We start from the raw sequence: 21316 nt of genomic DNA, 5'->3' as shown, positions 1-21316 counted from the left end.
CAGTAATGATTCAATCAGTAAACGGAATGAGCTATGAGCTAAGATTAATGTCCAGAGAGGAGAGGAGGAGTACTATTTGGTATGGATAAACCAGGGCTGTCCAACATACAGCCCACAGGCCAGAGTCCAGCCCAACAGGGATTTCTATCCAAAACACAAAATGCTGGAAAAACTCAGCAGGTCCAGCAGCATCTGTGGAGAGAGAAACAGAGTTAATGTTTCTAGTCCATATGACACACACACACACACACACACACACACACCCCCCCCCCCCCCCCCCCCCCCCCCCGACCTCTTCAGAGCTATAGGGTCATTTGGACTTGAAACCTTAACTCTGTTTCTGTCTCCACAGATGCTGCTGGACCTGCTGAGTTTTTCCAGCATTTTCTGTCTTTGTTTCCGAGCTCCAGCAACTGCAGTAATTTGCTTTTATCTTAGGATTTCTATCCAGCCAGCCAGCCATTGTTCAAAATAAGTGTACATGAAGTGACACTGCTCCTCCAATCACAGACTGAGGAGCAAGTGGGGGAGGCTGCTTTCTGAGAGGGTGGGAGCAATCAGGAAGTTTATAGTGTCATCTATGATTTTGTGTATAGGTAGTGAATGGCAGCATAGTATTCAGCCATTGAGAATCTCGCAGCCTATCCAATCCTAACTTCTACCATGTGCTTTCCAGCAAGAGTCACTGAACAATGATCTGGTGCAGAATGATTTCTTCTTTCACTTCACTAAGTCAGGAGTAATGAGGCCAATTCTAGCACGCTTGCTTCCAGGCAGCTAAGGCCATCCAGTCAGCACTTGAATTTGGAATCTTCCTGGTCTGCATGGGTTGGTGCTGCATGTGCAGTGTCTTCAGCTGTGAGAGTTCAAGGAAGTTTTTTCTGTACTGCCTTGGGAATATACGCATGACTTGGAGTAATAGATTATTTTTATAAAAGGAGAGAGTGCTCATTGCACAAAAGATAACAACATGATAAGAGTCTAAGTAAAGTCTTACTGATATAGAAACAGGAAATGCTGGAAAAACTCAGCAGGTCTGGCAGTATCTGGAGAGAGAAACTAAGTTAATGTTTTGGGTCCGCATGAAGAAGAGTCACACAGTTTTTCCAGCATTTTCTGTTTTTATTTCAGATTTTCAGCATCTGCAGTACTTTGCTTTTATCTTAAAGTTTTACTGATGTTGGTTTGGAAAAAAAACACTTGGGTATTACCTGGATGTTTGTTCTTTTTGTTATATTCAGTGTCTAAATTCCTCTTGACTCTGATCTCAATGAGGCAGAATAGTGTAGTCTGTTTTTGCACACCTTTGAAAACCTGAATATATGGTGCCAAACTAATGATGTGGGAGGAATGGTGGAGAAGTCACTTATTATTAATAGAGAACTGGTTAACACATTTATGCTATGAAAATTATCACCATTTGGGTTCCCGTGGCCATTTATTTTCTGCTGATTAACACCTATCTTGAAAGAGGCAGGGAAGGAATTCCAGAAACTCAGTATGTGCTTTTGTGGGGAGTTGATCTGAGCTGTCCCAGGAAAGCCACCATACTGGCTGGTGCACACACAGGTAAATGTGAGGCGATTCCAATACACGATGGGCCATTGTTTCAGAAGTGTCGGGTCATTTTGGAGTCAACTACCACCCTGGTGTAGCAGCTACCATTGCCAGATACCTAAGTAAATCAGTATTCAGCATAGTGATGAGAAAGTAAACTAATAAATTAGTCTTCCCATTTGAAGCTTGTTCACAAAAATGCACATTTTTATGTTATTGATAATAGGGAGATAAGTTTCTGATGCCTTTACCTTTCCGAATTTTGCTCACTAACCCTGTGAGTGAGAAAAAAAATGTAAATGTGGCCCCTCACACGAAAAGAGACCCCTGTTATAAGCGATAGCTGAGGAAAACCCGGAATATTTATTATATGGCTTCTGAAGAAGAGTCATATGGACTCAAAGCATTAGCTCTGTTCCCCTCTCCACCAATGCTGTGTTTTTCCAGCATTTTGTTTTTATTTCAGATCTCCAGCCTCCGCAGTATTTTTTGCTTTTATTTCCAGCGAAGTCAGGACATTAAGACAAGATTTCAGTTAATAAAAAGAAAATTTTAAAAATATCTTTAATTTTTTTTTGTCTAAATGATAAATGTTCGGTATAGTCTATTAAGTTGAATATGTGGAGTTAGACTTTAAGAAGTTTAAAATACAGTTGGATAATAGTTGGATTACTAGAGGGATGAGCTTAATGGACTTAATGCCTATTAAATATCTTTATTTAAATACTTAGCTCAGTCATAGAATCTGGGCTAAAAATACTTCAAATACAAAATGAAGACAAACTTAGCTTACAATTTTTTTAGAGGTGGAGCCCGTTTAAATTTTGTATGGTGGCTGTTTTTTTGCTATTTCAGCAATTTATATAAACTCCAAAACTATAAATTTGAAGAAAAGACATCACCAGCTTCAACCCTTTCCCCTTAAGTCTACATAACCACAATTCTGGGAAAATATTGCCATAATTGCTTTCTTTGGCCACTCTGACCCTCCTAGAGGATAAAAGAGCACAAGGAGAGCAGAGACAGGATAAAAGAGCAGTGGAGACACAGGATAAAAGAGCGCGAGGAGAGCAGAGACAGGATAAAAGAGCAGCGGAGACACAGGATAAAAGAGCGCGAGGAGAGCAGAGACACAGGATAAAAAAGTATGAGGAGACAGTGTAAGGGACAGTGTGTTAATAGCTAGTTAGGCACCAGAGTTAAAGTAGATCTATAAGTAAAATAATTATACAACCATAGGAGATTTATGGTGCAGAAAGAGGCCATTCAGCCCAACATGTCTGCGCCGGCCAAAAAGGGAAAACTAGCCACTCATTTTAATCCCATTTTCCAGCACCAGGTCTGTAGCCTCGCAGGTTACAGCACTTTAGGTGCAGATCCAGCTGCTTTTTAAATGAGTTGAGCATTTCATCCTCAACCACCAACTTAGGCAGTGAATTCCAGACACCCACCGCCCTCTGGGTGAAAAGGTTTTTCCTCATGTGCCTTCTAATCCTTCTACCAATCACCTTAAATCTATGCCCCTTGGTAATTGACCCCTCAGCTAGGGGAAACAAGTCTTTCCTGTCTACCCTGCCTTTCCTGACTACCCTATCTAGGACCCTCATGATTTTATACTCCTCAATTAGGTCACCCCTTAGCTTCCTCTCTTCTAAGTAAAACAACGCTAGCCTATCCAATCTTTCCTCATAGCTGCAATTTTCAAGCCCAGGCAAGATTCTTGTAAATTTCCTCTGCACTCTCTCCAGAGCAATTATGTCCTTCCTGTAATGTGACCAGAACTGTACACAAAATTCCAGCTGTGGCCTAACCAACGCTTTAGGTTCCATCATTATAACCCTGCTTTTGTATTCAACGCCTCGTCCAATAAAGGAGAGCATTCCATATGCCTTCTTGACCATCTTGTCCACCTGTCCTGCCACTTTCAAGGACCTGTGGACATGCACTCCAAGATCTCTCACTACCTCTGTCCCTCTCAATATCCTCCTGTTTATTGAGTATTCCCTTGTTCTGTTTGCCCTCCCCAAATGCATTACCTCGCACCTCTCTGGATTGAATTCCATTTGCCACTTCTCCGCCTACTGAACCAAACCATTGATATCATTCTGGAGTCGACAGCTATCCTCTTCACTATCAACTACACTGCCAATTTTTGTGTCACCTCCAAATTTCCCAATCATGCCTCCCACATTTAAGCTTAAATCATTAATATATACAACAAACAGCAAGGGCCCCAACACTGAGCCCTATGGAACACCACTGGAAACCGTATTCCATTCGCAAAAACATCCTTTGACCATTATCCTTTGTTTTGTCACTGAGCCAATTTTAGATTCAACTTGCCACCTTTCCCTGTATCTCATGGGATCTCACTTCCCTGACCAGTCTGCCATACCTTGTCAAATTCCTTACTGAAGTCCATGTAGACAACATCCACTGCACTACCCTCAGTCTTCCTTGTTACTTCCTCAAAAAATTCTATTAAGTTAGTAAGACATGATCTTCCCCTAACAAAACCATGCTGATTATCCCTGATCAATCCATGCCTTTCTCAGTGATAGTTTATCCGGTCTCTCAGAATTGTTTCTAATAATTTGTCCACCGCCAAAGTCAGACTGACTGGCCTATAATTTTATGGCCTATCCCTTGCACCCTTTTAAAATGTTGGCACAACGTTTGCAGACCTCCAATCCTCTGGAATCTCGCCTGTATCTGGTGAGGCTTGGAAAATTATCCTCAGAGCATCTGCTATTTCCTCCCGGGCTTCCTTTAACAGCCTGGGATACAATCCATCCAGCCCTGGTGATTTCTCCACCTTCAAGGATGCCAGTCCCTCCAATACTTCCTCTTCCTCTCTCACTATCCTTATTGTATCTAATATTTCACATTCCTCTTTAACTAGAATGTCCGCATCATCTTTCTCCTTAGTGAAGGCAAAGTACTCATTGAGAATTAATAACAGAAAATGCTGGATAAACTCAGTAAACCTGACAGCATCTGTGGAGAGAGAAACAGGGTTCATGTTTTGAGCCTGTATGACCCTTCTTCAGAGCTGAAGAGAAGTGGAAATGTGATGAAATTTATACTGTTTAAGGGGGTGGAGCAGGTGAAGCTGGAAAGAAACCAGCTCATTACGAACTCTGCCCATATCTTCTGCTTCAGCCCACATGTTAAGTAGTAGTGACCTCAGCATACAAGCCATCTGCCACAGATTTCAGCTTCTCTAACCCTGTACCCAACCTGCACAGTAAACCACAGATCATCATTGGAGACTTTAATAGCCACAGTACCCAATGGGGGTACAAGGAGTCTAACAACGATGGAGAAGCAGTCGAAGAATGGATGGACGCTAACCAGCTTAGTCTCATCCACGATCCTAAAGTGCCAGCCTCCTTCCACAGTGCCCGCTGGAAGTGTAGTTATAACCCAGATCTTGCCATTGTCAGCACCGACATCGCTGGCCTCTGCAAGAAGCTTGTCACAGACCCAATACCACAGACACAACACTGTCCTATTGGTATCCAGGTAAATGCAGCAGTGTTACCAACCGTCGTACCATTCAAAAGGCGCTTCAGCTTCAAGAAGGCCGATTGGAACGGGTTCATACGAGCACTTGACCGCAAGGTTAAACGCATTAAACCATTACCTGAGCACTACAACCTGTTTGCAAAAGCTGTCCAGAAAACAGCCAGAAGGAAGATCCCCCGAGGTTGTAGAGCACACTACATCTCTGGTCTCACCAAGGAGAATGCTGAACTCTACTGGGAGTATGTCTCAATGTTTGAATCTGACCTCTTCTCAGAGGAAACAATATCTACTGGGGAGATGGTGATGTTAAGTATCTCTCAAGAGCGTCAAAACACCTGGGACACCTTGAAAGAGACAACAGATCTTACAAAAAACAGCAAGAAGGCATGGTGTCTCATACGCAAACTTGGAGGCGATCCCAAGAAAGCTGCCCAACATCCAAATGTGTCTGCAAATCAAGTTGCACACCAGTTGCTCCTAAATGGAAAAATCAACAAGAAACAACCAAGAGCACAACTAGATAGGAAGATGACCCTAGCTTCACTGGACCATTCACCATGGAAGAGCTGGAAACTGGTATATCTAGTCTAAAACACGGGAAAGCAATTGGTCTTGACAACATAGCAACGGAGCAGATAAAGCATTTTAGACAGCAAGCAAAGAAATGGCTCCTACAATTGTTCAACTACTGCCTGGCAACACACAAGCTACCTAATATTTGGCAGAAGGCCCATGTAATAGCACTATTAAAGCCTGGAAAAGATCCCTCGGATCCTAAGAGTTTTCAGCCAATTTCACTGCTTTGCCACACCAATAAGCTGTTTGAATGCCTGATACTCAATAGGATAGCACCAACAGTAGAAAGAAGATCATTCCAGAGCAAGCAGATTTCAGTCCCGGCAAATCAACACCAAGCCAACTGCTCAACCTCACAAAACATATCAAAGACGGTTTTGAGCAAGGGATGGTAACAGATGCTGTTTCTGTAGACCTGTCAGCAGCATTCGATACAGTGAACCATAGACGTCTCCTCTGCAAGTTCCTAGAGATGACAAAAGATATTCACTTAGCTGAGCTGTTAGCATGCTTCAGAATCACTGGTTCTATGTTGAACTAGGTGGGAAGCACAGCAGATGGCGTATTCAGAAGAATGGTCTTCCTCAGGGAAGCGTGCTTGCGCCGCTGGTGTACAACATCTACACAAATGACCAATCTACAGACGGTGTCACACATTGTTTTATATATGCTGATGACTTATGTGTCACTGCCCAAAGCACTGATTTTAACACCGTGGAGAAAATGCTTTCTGAGGCCTTGGAGGGACTAACATCCTACTATGAAGAAAACCACCTTCGCGCAAACCCATCAAAGACGCAAGTTTGTGCATTCCACCTCAGAAACCGTGAAGCCAAACGCCAGCTTAAAGTAACCTGGTGTGGACCAACACTGACGCATTGCGAGCACCCTATCTACTAGGAGTCACCCTTGACAAATGCCTCAGTTTCAAGAATCACATCGAAAAGACAAAGGCAAAAGTGAGCACACAAAACAACATCCTGAATAAGCTCACTAACACAAAATGGGGAGCAAGCTCGAAAACATTGCAAACCAGTGCACTTGCTCTTTGCTATTCCACTGCCGAATACGCCTGCCCTGCATGGGAAAGATCTACTCATGCTAAGAAGATGGATGCCGTTCTGAATGCAAGCTGCCGACTTATCACAGGTTGTTTAAAACCAACAAACACCAACAGCCTATATATCCTGGCGCGTAGAAGAACGGTAACCAGCAAGAAAGAGCGACTCTGTCAAACATCAGATGAGAGGCACCCTCTACATGGTCATACACTACACCCAGCCGCCTAAAGTCAAGGAAGAGCATCATGAACAGTGTTGTTCCATTACAATCAAACCCATCTGAAGCCTGCATCGCCTTGTGGAAAGACCAGCTCGCCAGTCTCGAACGATCCCCAGCGATGGAAATTCTACCGGATGAAAGCCTTCCCCCAGGAGCTAATTGCAACTGGGCAACCTGGAAGCGCCTTAACAGACTTAGGACTGTGTAGGTCGTTCAAAGGTGTCACTAAGCAAATGGGGATATACAACCAGCCGGACAACTTGTGAATATGGAACTGAGCTACAGACTATGCAACATCTCCTGCAATGCCTATCACTAGAGGAACCTTGCACTGTTGCAGGTCTTGCCGCATTCAACAAGGCGCAAAAATGTGTCCAGTTCTCTGGGCCATGTATAGACTGTCCGTGGACACGATAAGAAGAAGAACAAGTTAGTATGCAGGTATAGCAAGTAATTAAGAAGGCTAATGGAATGCTATTCTTTATTATGAGAGGAATTTAACATAAAAGTAAGGCTGTTATGCTTCATTTATATAGGGCATTGGTGAGATCACATCTCGAAATCTGTGTGCAGTTTTGCTCTCCTTATGTAAAGAAGGATATAAATGCAATGGAGGTGGTTCAGAGGAGGTTTACTAGGTTGATATCTAGAATGACTGGGTTGTCTTATGAGGAAAGGTTGGACAGACTGGGTTTGTTTCCACTGGAGTTTAGGAGAGTGAGGGGTGACTTGATTGAAATATGTAAGACCCTTAATGGTCTTGACAAGACGGACTTGGAAAGGTTGTTTCCTCTTATGGGCGAGTCCAGAACTAGGGGGCACTGTTTTAAAATTAGGTGTTTCCCTTATAGGACAGAAATGAGGTGAAATTTTTTTCTGAGGATTGTGCGACTTTGGAACTCTCTGCCTCCGAAGACAGTGGAGGTGGGGTTGTTGAATATTTTTAAGGCGGAGGTAGATAGATTCTTGTTAGGCAAGGAAATCAAAGGTTATCTGGGTAGATGGGATTGTGGAACTCGAAACAAGCAGATCTGCCATGATCTCATTGAATGGCAGAGCAGGCTCGAAAGGCCAAATGGCTTACTTCTGCTCCTATTTCATATGTTAGTATTGCATCTTGCACACTCGAGCATTACATAGGCCCACCAACTTGTTCAATTTAGGGTGATCAACTGAAGCAAGATGTTCCAGTGATTGGGAAAGAACTCATGACATTCCACAAACTTTCCCAGTAGCCTGGCCAATATTCGTCCCTCAACTGAGCCCACCAAAACAAGCTAACTGCTAATTCTTCTCATTTCGTGATTGTGGAATTTTGCCAAAAATAACGTCAAAAGTAATTAATTGGATGTGAACAACTGGAAAGTCTTGAGGATGGTGAAGAGCTGCTTTCTAAATGCAAGATCTTAATTTCTGTTGCGATTATTAAGGTTTTTATGTAATTTTTGTGATGTGATGTGATGTGATGTGCAGCCTCAGTTGGTGTTTTGCACTGCTGGCTGGTAATGTTGCCAGAACTGAATTTTGTAAATTACCTGAAATTGAAACTGCTCTGATCTCTATCAAAAATGGCCCTTCAAGTATGCAAAGCAGATACGTTTGAATCACTTTTTTACACCTCTTACATTTACTGTTTCAGGACTTAGCAGGTCTGAGCTGGACACTAAATTTACACCATATGACCTGAAAAGATTGGAGATGTACTCGAGAAACATGGTGGACTACCACCTGATCATGGATATGATGCCCACTATTTCTCAGCTGTACTTCTTGAACCAACTTGGCGACATCTCATTATCTGTTGCACAGTCTGTACGTATTTTAATGGTTTTCTGCACAAGACATTGATATAAAGATGGAGTTTCTGCAGACAATATTACTATATTTTTAACGGATTCCAAAAACTGCTTATATTAACTCTTTTTGAGCTGTTGGGGCCCTTGTATTTATCTATGAACCAGGCAAACTTAACTGATAAGCTTAAAAGAACTTTGATACAATTATTTTGAGTATAACTTTATGGGATTGAATTCTAATTGGGATTATCTGTTTGGTGTTGTTTACCCTCCCCCCCATCCTCAAGATAGTGACTCCTATTAAGGACACTTTCCATAGGTGTTCAGACTTTCGTTATGTTAAGATCTCTGTAAAGATCGATAACTTTTAAAAAGGTATTTGAATTTCCAGTGACCAACTGAAAGAATCACATGACAAGATTTCAAATTTTAAGACTACACATTGATAGGCAATTTATACTTAAACTATAGAAAATGAATTCCCCATTTAACTTTCAACACAACCATAATTCCCACACCACAGTTATACTTTACACTGTCCCTTAAATGGTCACTTCATTCCCCAGGAACCCCCTAAAGCTATTCTCAGCTCCTGGTGGCGTGCTTTTTCCTTTTCCAGCCAGATAACTTCTAATCACCGAGCTCACTTTCATTGTGAGGGTTACACTAGAGATTAATTCCCTCTGCCCTGAGCTAGGCAAATCTTCCTGCCTCCTTTAAATCCTCACGGACTCAGCTTCATCAACCTGAGCGTGAGCTCCACCGGGTCCTGTGTGGTGAACAATAAGGTCAGCGTTTTTTTCTGGTTCAGGTGTGGGACTGGTTGCCTCTATCTCTTGCTTTCTGCCCCTCGTATGTTTGCAGACTTCCTTGGGTCTGAGAGATTCCGGGAAACCTTAAAAACTTAAGAAACTTAAAAAACCTGCAACCTAATTCGACAATGGCTTTCCATTGGCATTTCCTTCCCAAAGCTCACCTCCATATTAACATGAACCACATGGGCCTTGTACCTAGGTAAAAGTGCTAATTAGCTATCTTCTAGACCTCCAGCTCCATAAAGTCTGATATTCCTAGCTCCTCCCTGTGAGACTAGGAGACTAACAGTCTACCCACAGTCGGCACAACTGATCTTACCATTGTTTTACAGGCATGAACACCTTGCACCTTCTCAGTAAATCAACCTGGCCCCCTCCTTGTCTCCTAACAACCAAAACACCCAGGCTTCCTGGGCAGAATTCAGTGGGTCACATGACCACCTCCATTTTACCTGGAATTAAAGAGAAAGTCAAAGCAATGTTATAAACTCCATATTTGTAACAGTTACCTCACTCAAAAGAGCATTTTTATTTTCTCCTTTTCATTAACCATGCGATGCTGAGGGCAGTTTTAGCTGAAAATAAGCACAAATCAAGGATCAAACCTGGATTTTGCTGGCCTAATGGTACATTGTATGATGCATATATCTATCGAATGATCTCATGAGGCCCTTCACTAGAGGGTATTTTAATTTCATTATGATTTTGATAGATACTTTATTACAAATAGATATTTGTTTTGCTGCATATTCTATATTAATTAATAGTACAGTAGCATCCACTCTTCCGTATGAATTTGCAAATCACAAGCATTAACTGAAGCTCCATGAGAACGAATCATTTATCAAGGGTTTAAATTTTGTGAAATGTAATTGCAGTTTCATGTTATGGCACAGCTGAGTTCAAATCCCTAAGGGAAACTTGAAACAGCTGCTACAACTTGTTTTGCAATTTGTATAAATTTCAAGATGCATGCCTTGGATTCAGTAGTAATAGGACCACCAAGTCTTATAGGCTTTTACAAAACTAGATTAAACATTTATCAATAAGAAAAATGATTTTTAATCACATACTTAGATGTACAAATTACTAGTATGATAATTCCTAAATCCCCTAATCGATCTAACTTCCAGTTACACTTTCATTAAGGCAACAGTAAGACGCACAGATTTTAAAAGACCCAGGCAAAGAAACATGATACCCTGAACCAGTCGAATTCAAAGTGAGTTTTCTTAACTTGAAGATAGCAGCTTGGGGAATAGATGCTGAAGGCTTTTCACACTTGTTTGCTCTTAAAATGCCTTCCTTTACACGCACCCTTCGCCTCTTTATACATATTTTCCCCTTTGAATGCAAATTCCCGTTGTTTCACTATGTCTTTGAACTTTATCTTTCTGATGATAAAAATCGCTCATGGCACTAAGTTTTACCAGTAATCTTTGGCGAAAAATAAGCACACTGTTTCTAAACTTCACCTGGCCAGGTGACACATTTCACTCCTCCTTTGAAAACAATCTAGCCTGGTTTATTTAAAAATGCATCTGTTCCCTTGACAACTATGTTTCTAAACTTCCCCCATGTTTACATCAAAGCCTTCAGACCAGCTGCCTTTAATCCAATTAAGTCTCTCACACACACATACATATAGACACAGATACCACTGTTTTAGAATAAATTCCAATAACACTGTGAGAAATATTATATCTTCCTGACATTTACCTGTGGCTTTGTCCTGTTTTAAGGCAATGCTGTTGGGTATTGGACTTCAGCACAAATCTGTTGACCAGCTTGAGAAAGAAATCGATCTTCCAAGTAGCCAATTGATGGGCCTTTTCAACCGGTTAATCCGCAAAGTCGTGCAGGTAATTGACTCTCTTGGAGCACGGTGCTCTTTCTGTTTGATCACAGGAAGAACTTGATAACTAGAATCCCCCTTCTACACAGCAGTATGTTGAAATAGACCAAATAGTTGCACATCATAATTGATCTTGTCACATACTGGAGCAAAATTGGGAACATTTAATATTTGTGAAACTTGTATCTAGCTTGCATATACGTGAATTTGATATATTTCAAATTGTAAGTATCAAATTATAGCTCTCATAGTAAACAAGTTATAAAGTGCTTTAAAGTTTTAGTGTTAGCATGAGAGCTATAAGACAGACAGTTTTGCTGACATGACTCCCAAAACAAAATTTGTTTGTGTTTCTCTTTCTAACAGCTGATGATTTCATGAAAGTTTTTAGTTGCTTGTATGTAGTGCAATGAGTTGGGAAGCACTGAAGTTGGGGCACCAAACTTATTGGTACTTCGTAAAATTACCCTGTCAGCTTGTTTAATATCTTTAACAGCTTATTTATGACGTTATTTCTGAATCCCTTTCTAATGTGCTACCTATAATTGAAAAATATTCTGTCTAAAATAATTAGTTGAAATGATACACATGGTAACAAGCAAAATGACATTCTTATGGCACTTGAGTTGTAGCTTCAAATATCCTTTGGAAAAATTCACTATGCAGTGTTTGTTCATGTGTTTAGCTCTTTAATAACATTCTGGAAAAGGCCATGGAGGAACAAATGATTACCGCAAAGGAGATAGTCATGGAACCTACAATCAAGTCACTTTCTGAGGATCTGGTACAGATGAGCCCTTTTGTTACATTATTAATTGTCTAATCAGGAAATCAGCTGAAGTATAGTGGAAACTGTTTCATACTCGCAGTAGGCAAAGCAAATTTATATATTTTTTTGTCTGCGTTTTCATCAAGTTGCAGAAACGTATTCATTTTCCAATACATTCAGCTGTAGGATTATCTTGACACTTGGAGCTAGTTCTTAGAAAATCCTGCCTCAGCCCTCACATTCGCACAACGTTTTACAGAACAGCTGCCCCTCACCTACGCCCCCGAACGTCTGTTTTCATTAGAAGCTTTTGAGCAGTTATCTTTGGTAAAGTTCATTGGGTTAGGTGACTATAATCCAGCAAGGAAGGGAATGGTAAGGAATGGAAGAGTTATATCACTCTAGTTGCATCATCTACTGCCTGGTGAAGAGCAATGTTGAGGTGGTTACATTTGAATCCATAACCTGGATTACGCCTTCAGCAGCAGTTATTGATGCATAGGGACCAGTAGCCCCCGCACGAAGGTGGAGAAGTGACTGCATGCTACTACCATTATTGCTGCACGAATGTACAGAATAAGAAACTCTGTTTGGGGATTAAATAATTGATTACTGCTTTAAACAAATATTTTTAAAATGAATTTTTAAAAATGTTATTATTGAGAAGTAGAATTTTCCAGTAATTTATTTCTGGCACTTATTTGGAAAGATGATTAAGAATGTTGCATCCTAGGTGTAGAATGCTGCAAGATACAGCAGTTCTAAATAACTTGCTTTGATATTGTTTTCTTGTTAATGTAGGAGGAAGCAGAAAAGGAATTCCAAGAAAAACACAAACAAGAAGTTGAAAAATTAAAAGGAATAGATCTAACCCAGTAAGATATTGTTAATGAATTATGCAATGCAAGTTACGTTACAGATTTACAAAGTCTGTGCTGCTGAGAGATATGAATTAAACCAAAGGTTTAATTCATGGGGCCACTTGGGGAAAAATATATTTCACAATGATTTACTGCAACTTTGGTTCAAAATATTTTAATTTAATATGTATCCTTATATTTGTTGGGGTTGTCAGTCGCATAAATGGAAATTTTCAATTGCATAAGTTAGTTGCTAGAAACAGTTGCCTTGTATAGCTAAAATAAGGAGATTACTTTCATTTTTGGGACCCAAGTTCAACTCCAATTCAAATAACTACAATAATTTGGTGCAAGGTTCTTAGAATACTTTCAAGATAGTTTCTTAGAACAGCACATTCTGGAACGAACCAGAGAGCAGGTTATATTAGATTTGGTATTGTGTAATGTGACAGGATTAAGTAATAACCTCAGGGTAAAGGCACCCCTAGGTTGCAGCAACCACAATATGATTGAATTTTATATCCAGTTTGAAAGGGAGAAGAGCGGGTCTAAGACCTTAAACTTAAATAAGGGCAACTATGTGGGCATGAAAGCTGAGCTGGCTGAAGTGAACTGGAATACTAGGCTAGAGGATAGATCAAGAGAAAAGCAGTGGCAGACATTTAAGGGGATATTTCAAAATACTCCTAATACCATATTTCTATTATAAAGAAAACATCTAAGAAGAGAACCCACCATCCGTGGTTAACTAAAGTTAAGGAAAGCATCATACTTAAGGAAAAAGCATATAACTGCACAAAGATGAGTGGCAGGTCAGATGATTGGTCAGAATATAAAGAATGGCAGAGAATGACTGAAAGGTTAATCAGGAGAAAGAAATTAGAGTATGAGAAGAAGCCAGCTAGAAATGTAAAAATGGATACTAAGAGTTCCTACAAGTATTTAAAAAGGAAAAGAGTAAGTAAAGTGAGTGTTGTAAAGTAAAGTGAGTGTTAGTCCTCTAGAGAGTGACAGTGGGAAGTTAATAGTAGATAACAAGGAAATGACAGATGAAATGAACAAATATTTTGCTTTTGCCTTCACTATGGAGGATATAAAAAAACTTTCCAGTAATAGCTGCAAATCAGGAGGTGGAGGGGAGAGGAGCTTGGTGGAATTGCAACCACTATGGAAGTGGCACTGAGCAAACTGATGGAGCTGCAGGCTGACAAGTCTCAGGATCCAGATGGACTTCATCCTAGGATCTTAAAAGAGGTGGCTTAAGAGATAGTAGATGCATTGGTGTTAATTTTCCAAAATTCCCTGGATTCTGAAATGGTTTCATCAGACTGGAAAGTAGCAAAAAAAAACCCTCTTCAAGAAGGGAGAGGGGCAGAAAACAAGAAACTATAGGCCAGTTAGCTTGACGTCTGTCATGGGGAAGGTGCTAGAATCGATCATTAAGGAGGTTATAGCTGGGCACTTAGAAAAACTCAAGGTAATTGGGAAGTGGCAGCATGGTTTTGTGAATGGGAAATCATGTTTAACCAGTTTATTGGAGTTTTTTAAGGAGTAACATGCTCTCTGGTTAAAGGGGAGCCTGTAGACATGCTGTACTTGGATTCCAGAAGGCATTCAATAAGGTGCCACATCAAAAGTTATTGCAGAAAATAAAAGCTCAGGGTGCAGGGGGTAACATATTATGGATAGAAGATTGGCTGGCTGGCAGAAAACAGAGCGTGCATAAATGGTTCGTTTTCGGATTGGCTGAATGTGACAAGTGGAGTCACGCAGGGTCTGTGCTGGGGCCTCAACTTTTCATGATTTATATCAGTGACTTAGATGGGGGGAGTGAAGTCATGGTAGCTAAATTTGCAGATGACACAAAATAGGTAGGAAAGTATGTTGTGAAGAGGACATAAGGAGGCTGAAGACTTATGGCAGGCGGATGGTAAATGCCAAGCTGCCCAAATCCCTGACAGAAACTTGAAGCAGCTACCACAACTATTTTGTACTTATTTCAAGATGCAGGCTTTGAATTCAGTTAAAAAAAAGGCTACTAAGTCTAATAAGTGTCTTACAAAACTAAATTAAGCCTTTATTAATAGAAGAAATGATTTTGAGCACACACACAGACCTACAAGTTACTACTATGATAACTTCTATATCCCCTAATTAAACTAAAGCCCAGCTACACCTCCGTTAAGGCAACAGTGAGACACAGAGACCCAGGCAAAGTAACACACAATACCCTGAACAGTTGAATTCAAAGTGAGTTTTTCTCAGCTTCAGTTCCTTGTACATAGCAGCTTGAGGCTTAGTTGGAGGCTTTTCACACTTGTGTTATATCTTAAAATGCCTACCTTTACACACAATCTTCGCTCCTTTATACATATTTTTCCCTTTCCCATTGTTTCACTATGTCTTTGGACTTTATCTCTCTAATAATAAAATCTATCATAGTGCCAAATTTACCAGTAATCTTTGGGAAAATAAACACTGTTTCTTAACTTCACCTGGCTAGGTGTAACATTTCACTCCCTCTTGAATTCAAGCTAGCCTGGTTTATTTAAAAATGCAAATGTTCTCTTTACCTCTTACATTCTAAAACTTCCCCCATGTTTACCTACTTAACATCTTCAATCTAGCTTCTCTTATGCTACATCAAAGCCTTCAGATCAGCTTCCATTAATTCAATTAAGTCCTGCACGCACAGACCCAAATATTACTCAACTTTAAAATAAGTTCCAATTACATTATGAAAATTATTCTATCTTCCTGACAAGACAGATATAGATAGGTAGAGTGAGTGGGCAAAACATCTGACAGATTGAGTATAATGTGGGAAAATGTGAAGTTGTTCACTTTGGCAGGAAGAAAAAAACAGACTGTTACTTGAACAGAGAACGGCTGCAGAATTCTGAGGTGCAGAGGGATCTAGGTGTTCTAGTGCATGAGTCACAAAAAGTTAGTATGCAGGTACAGCAAGTAATTAAGAAGGCTAAAGGAATGCTAACCTTTATTAGGAGAGGAATTGAACATAAAAGTAAGAGTGTTATTCTCCAGTTATACAGAGCATTGGTCAGACCAGATCTCGAATAGTGTGTGCAGTTTTGCTCTCCTTATTTAAGCAAGGATGTAAATGTGTTGGAGGCGGTTCACAGGAGGTTTACTAGATTGATATCTGGAATGAGCAGATTGACTTATGAGGAAAGGTTGAACAGACTGGGCTTGTTTCTACTGGAGTTTAAAAGAATGAGAGGTGACTTGATTCAAGTACATAAGATCCTGAATGGTCTTGACAAGGTAGACGTGGAAGGGACATTTCTTGTTGTGGGTGAGTCCACAACTAGAGGCAGTTTTAAAATTAGGGGTCACCCTTTTAAAATAGAGATGAAGATTGGAACTCTGTGCCTCTGAGGCAGGGTCATTGAATATTTTTAAGGCGGAGGGAGATAGATTCTTATGTCCTTTAGGGAAGAAAATCTACCGTCCTTGCCTGGCCTACATGTGACTTCAGACCTACAGCAATGTGGTCGACTCTTAAATGGCCTAGCAAGCCACTCAGTGGTATAAAACTGCTTCAAAGTCTCAAAAAAGGAATGAAGACAGACGGACCACCTGGCATCGACCTAGGCACCAGAAGCGATAATGGCAAACTCAGTCCTGTTGACCCTGCAAAGTCGTCCTCATCATCTGGAGGCTAGTGCCAGAATTAGGAGAGCTGTCTCACAGACTAGTCAAGCAATAGCCTGGCATCCTCACGGAATCATACCTTACAGATAATGTCCCACACACCACCATCACCATCCCTGGGTATGTCCTATCCCACTGGCAAGACAGGCCCAGCAGAGGTGGCAGCACAGTTGTATGCAGTAGGGGGAAAGTTGCCCTGGGAATACTCAACATCAACTCTGGACCCCCTGAAGTCTTGTGGCATCAGGTCTTAAATGGGCAAGGAAACCTCCTGCTGATTACCTCGTACCGCCCTCCCTCAGCTGATGAATCAGGGCTCCTCCAGGTTGAACACCGCTTGGAGGATGGTGGCAAGGACGTGGAATGTACTGTGGGTGGGGGACTTCAATGTCCATCACCAAGAGTGGCTCAGTAGCTGACCGAGTCCTAAAGGACATAACTGCTAGACTTGGGTCTGCGGCAGGTGGTGAGGGAACCAACAAGAGGGAAAAACATACTTGACCTCATCCTCATCAACATGCCTGCCACAGATGCATCTGTCCATGAAGTATCAGTAGGAGCGACCACTGCACGGTCGTTGTGGAGATGAAGTCCCACCTTCACATTGAGGATCTCCTCCATCGTGTTGTGTGGCACTACCACTGTGCTAAATGGGGTAGATTTCAAACAGATCTAGCAACTCAAGACTGGGCATCCATGAGGTGCTGTGGGCCATCAGCAGCAGCAGAATTGTACTCGAACACAATCTGTAACCTCATGGCCTAGCATATTCCCCACTCTACCATTACCATCAAGCCAGGGGATCAACCCTGGTTCAATGAAGAGTGCAGGAGGGCATGCCAGGAGCAGCACCAGGCACACCTAAAAATGAGGAATCAACCTGGTGAAGCTACAACACAAGACTAGCCTGCCAAACAGCATAAGCAGCAAGTGGTAGACAAGGCTAAGTGATTCCACAGCTAACAGATCAGATCTAAGCTCTACAGTCCTGCCACATCCAATCGTGAATGGTGGTGGACAATTAAACAACACATTGGAGGAGGAGGCTCCACAAATATCCCCATCCTCAATGATGGGAGAGCCCAGCATGTCAGTGCAAAAGATAAGGTTGAAGCATTAGCTACTGTCTTCAGCAAGAAGTGCTGAGTGGATGATCCATCTTGGCCTCCACAGGAGGACTCCGGCATCACAAATGCCAGTCTTCGGCCAATTCAATTCACTCCATGTGATATCAAGATACAGCTGAAGACACTGGATACTGCAAAGGCTATGAGCCCTGACAATATTCCGGCAATAGTACTGAAGACTTGTGCTCCAGAATTTGCCATGCCCCTATCCAAGCTGTTCCAGCACGGCTACAACACTGGCATCTACCCGGCTATGTGGAAAATTGCCCATGTATGTCCTGTACACAAAAAGCAGGACAAATCCAACCCGGCCAATTACCACTCCATCAGTCTACTATCAATCATCAGTAAAGTAATGGAAGGACTCATCAACAGTGCTATCAAGCGGCACTTGCATAGCAATACTTACTGGTGCCCAGTTTGGGTTCCACCAGGGCCACTCAGCTCCTGACCTCATTACAGCCTTGGTTCAAACATGGACAAAAGAGCTGAACCCCTGAGGTGAGGTGAGAGCGACTGCCCTTGACATCAAGGCAGCATTTGACCGAGTGTGGCATCAAGGAGCCCTAGCAAAATCGGAGTCAATGGGAATCAGGGAGATAACTCTATAATGGTTAGAGTCACACCTTGCGCAAAGGAAGATGGTTTTTGGAGGTCAGTCATCTCAGCTCCAGGGCAACACTGCAGGAGTTCCTCAGGGCAGTGTCCTAGGCCCAACCATCTTCAGTTGCTTCATCAATGACCTTCCTTCCATCATAAGGTCAGAAGTGGGGATGTTCGCTGCTGATTGCACAATGTTCAGCACCATTCGCGACTCCTCAGATACTGAAGCAGCCCATCTCTAAATGCAATATCGAGGCTTGGGCTGACAAGTGGCAAGTAACATTAGTGCCACACAAGTGCCAGGCAATGATCGTTTCCAACAAGAGAGAGCCTAACCATTGCCCCTTGACGTTTAATGACATTACCATCACTGAATTCTCCGGTATCAACATCCTGGAGGTTACCATTGACCAGAAACTGAACTGGACTGGCCATATAAATACTGTGGCTACAAGAGCATCTCAGAGGCTAGGAATCCTGCAACGAGTAACTCACCACCTGACTCCCCAAAGTCTGTCCACCATCTGTGTGATGGAATACTTCCCACTTGCCTGGATGAGTGCAGCTCCCACAACACTCGAAGCTTGACACTTTCCAGGACAAAGCAGCCCACTTGATTGGCACTGCATCTGCAAACATTCACTCCCTCCACCACAGTAGCAGCAGTGTGTGTACCATCTGCAAGATGCACTGCAAGAATTCACCGAGGCTCCTTAGACATCACCTTCCAAACCCACAACCACTCCCATCTCGAAGGACAATGGCAGCAGATAGATGGGAACACCAACACCTAGAAGTTCCCCTCCAAGCCACTCACCACCCTGATTTGGAAATATATCGCCATTCCTTCACTGTCGCTGGGTCAAAATCCTGGAACTCCTTTCCTAACAGCATTGTGGGTGTACCTACACCACATGGACTGCAGTGGTTCAAGAAGGCAGCTCACCACCACCTTCTCAAGGGCAACTAGGGATGGGCAATAAATGCTGGCCCAGCCAGTGAAGCCCATATCCTGTGAATCAATAAAAAGGAAAAAAAAAATTCTTGTTAGGCAAGGGAATCAAAGGTTATTGGGGGGATAGATGGTTATGTGAAATTCAAAACAAACATCAGTAATGAGCTTATTGAATAGCGGAGCAGGCCAGGCCTGAGGGCCCAAATAACCTACTGCTTCTATTTCGTTTGTTCGTACGTAAAGCGAATTGGATCACCTCAGTCCAGTTCATCGTTCAACAGTGTTCACAGCAAGAGCTGCCCTCTCTCGGGCAAATTGGAAGCTACAGATGCCTGTTGTGGAAATGAAAATGCTGCTTCACAGTGGAGTGCTCTTCAGGTGATAGTCTTAAGGCAGGTGGTTGGGGCAGAGTAGTGGGTGTTATAGTCTAGAATTGTAATTACTGTTGTAACATCGGAAAGTTGCAGCCAGTTTCCAGAACAACTGAAAACCTGTTCATTAGCATAATGAATGTTAAGAGAAGTTTTGAGAGGGATTCAAAATTATATGGGGTTTTCATCAGTAAATAAAGATTACTTTTATTGGAGAGTCTGGCAACTGCAGCACAGAAATATGAGAATCACTGCCTGAAGCATGGACAAGGTAAAAGAGATGTTTTCACCCAAAAAAGTTCTTGGGACATTGAGTGCTCTACTTGAAACAGGAATGGAATCAGAATCTATTCCAGCATTTAAAAGAAATTGACCAAGGAGCTATCATTCATGTGGGATCCAGAACAGTGAATGTCTGCAGACTTTGTACTTTTGAGAACGTAAATAGAAGGAGTATATATGGCTCCTCGAGTCTGCTCTACCATTCAATAAGATCATGGCTGATCTATTTCAACTCCACCTTCTCATCATAACCCCATATCTCTCGATTTCTTTAGTGCCCAAAAGTCTTTGGCTCTCAGCCTTCAATATACTCAGCAACTAAGCATCTGCAGCCCTCTGTAGTTCCAATGATTCACAACCCCAGTGAGGAAATTTCCCCTCATCTCAGGCCAAAATGGCCAACCCATTATCTTGGGATTATAACGCTTAGCTGCAGCCAGGCATCACAACCAAGCCTCACTCTACCAGCAGAGGTCACTGAGTGGCAGGAGAGGGAACCCAAGCCAGTTTCCCATCTGTAACCAAGGAATATTCGGGACTGTTGTAGCATCCCTATCGCTGTGTTGCGAAGTTGAATTAGGGTTAGGATTTAATTTAGGGCTAACCTAGTTTATATGATTCAGTTAAACTTCCTGAACCTGAGGGGTACACAGGAATTACTTTTAATTTTCTAAAGGATGATTTAGCTGCAAGTGTGTTTTTAATATTACCTGTTGCAAGAAGGTACTGTATAGAACCATAAAAAAGTTATGGCGCAGAAAGAGGCCATTCAACCCATCGTGTCTGTGCCGGTCAAAAAAGAGAGAAAAGAAGCTAGCTGTTCATTTTTAATCCCATTTTCCAGCACCTGGTCCATAGCCCTGCAGGTTACAGCACTTCAGGTGCAGATCCAGGAAACTCTTAAATGAGTTGAGCATTTCAGCCTCAGCCACCAATTTAGGCAGTGAACTCCAGGTAACCACCACCCTCTGGGTAAAAAAAGTTTTTCATCATGTCCCCTCTAATCCTTCTACCAATCACCTCAAGTCTGTGCCCCCTGGTAATTGACTCCTCAGCTAGGGGAAATAGGTGTTTCCTGTCTGTGTATCTAGGCCTCTCATAATTTTGTACACCTCAATTAAGTCACCTCTCAGCCTCCTCTGACCTAAGGAAAACAACCCCAGCCTATCCAATCCCTTCTCATAGCTGCAATTTTCAAGCCCCGGCAACATTCTTGTAAATCTCCTCTGTACTCTCGCCAGAGCAATTATATCCTTCCTGTAACAT

The 21316-nt window shown here is 41.9% G+C and overlaps 1 protein-coding gene across 2 annotated transcripts in view; it reads left to right on the top strand.

The window, feature by feature from the left end:
* nat10 (N-acetyltransferase 10) overlaps nucleotides 1–21316 on the top strand; it is a 115794-nt gene that overhangs the window by 82481 nt on the left and 11997 nt on the right. For both annotated transcript variants that reach the window (XM_078549576.1, XM_078549575.1), the window contains exons 24-27: nucleotides 8582–8754; nucleotides 11296–11415; nucleotides 12094–12192; nucleotides 12979–13052. In XM_078549576.1, coding sequence (XP_078405702.1) covers nucleotides 8582–8754; nucleotides 11296–11415; nucleotides 12094–12192; nucleotides 12979–13052 — 466 coding nt within the window. The remainder of the gene's footprint in view (nucleotides 1–8581; nucleotides 8755–11295; nucleotides 11416–12093; nucleotides 12193–12978; nucleotides 13053–21316) is intronic.

The sequence above is a fragment of the Cetorhinus maximus genome, chromosome 9 (genome assembly GCF_964194155.1).
Source record: "Cetorhinus maximus chromosome 9, sCetMax3.hap1.1, whole genome shotgun sequence".
Classification (NCBI taxonomy): Eukaryota; Metazoa; Chordata; class Chondrichthyes; order Lamniformes; family Cetorhinidae; genus Cetorhinus; species Cetorhinus maximus.
This window is presented reverse-complemented; position numbering and strand designations above follow the sequence as displayed.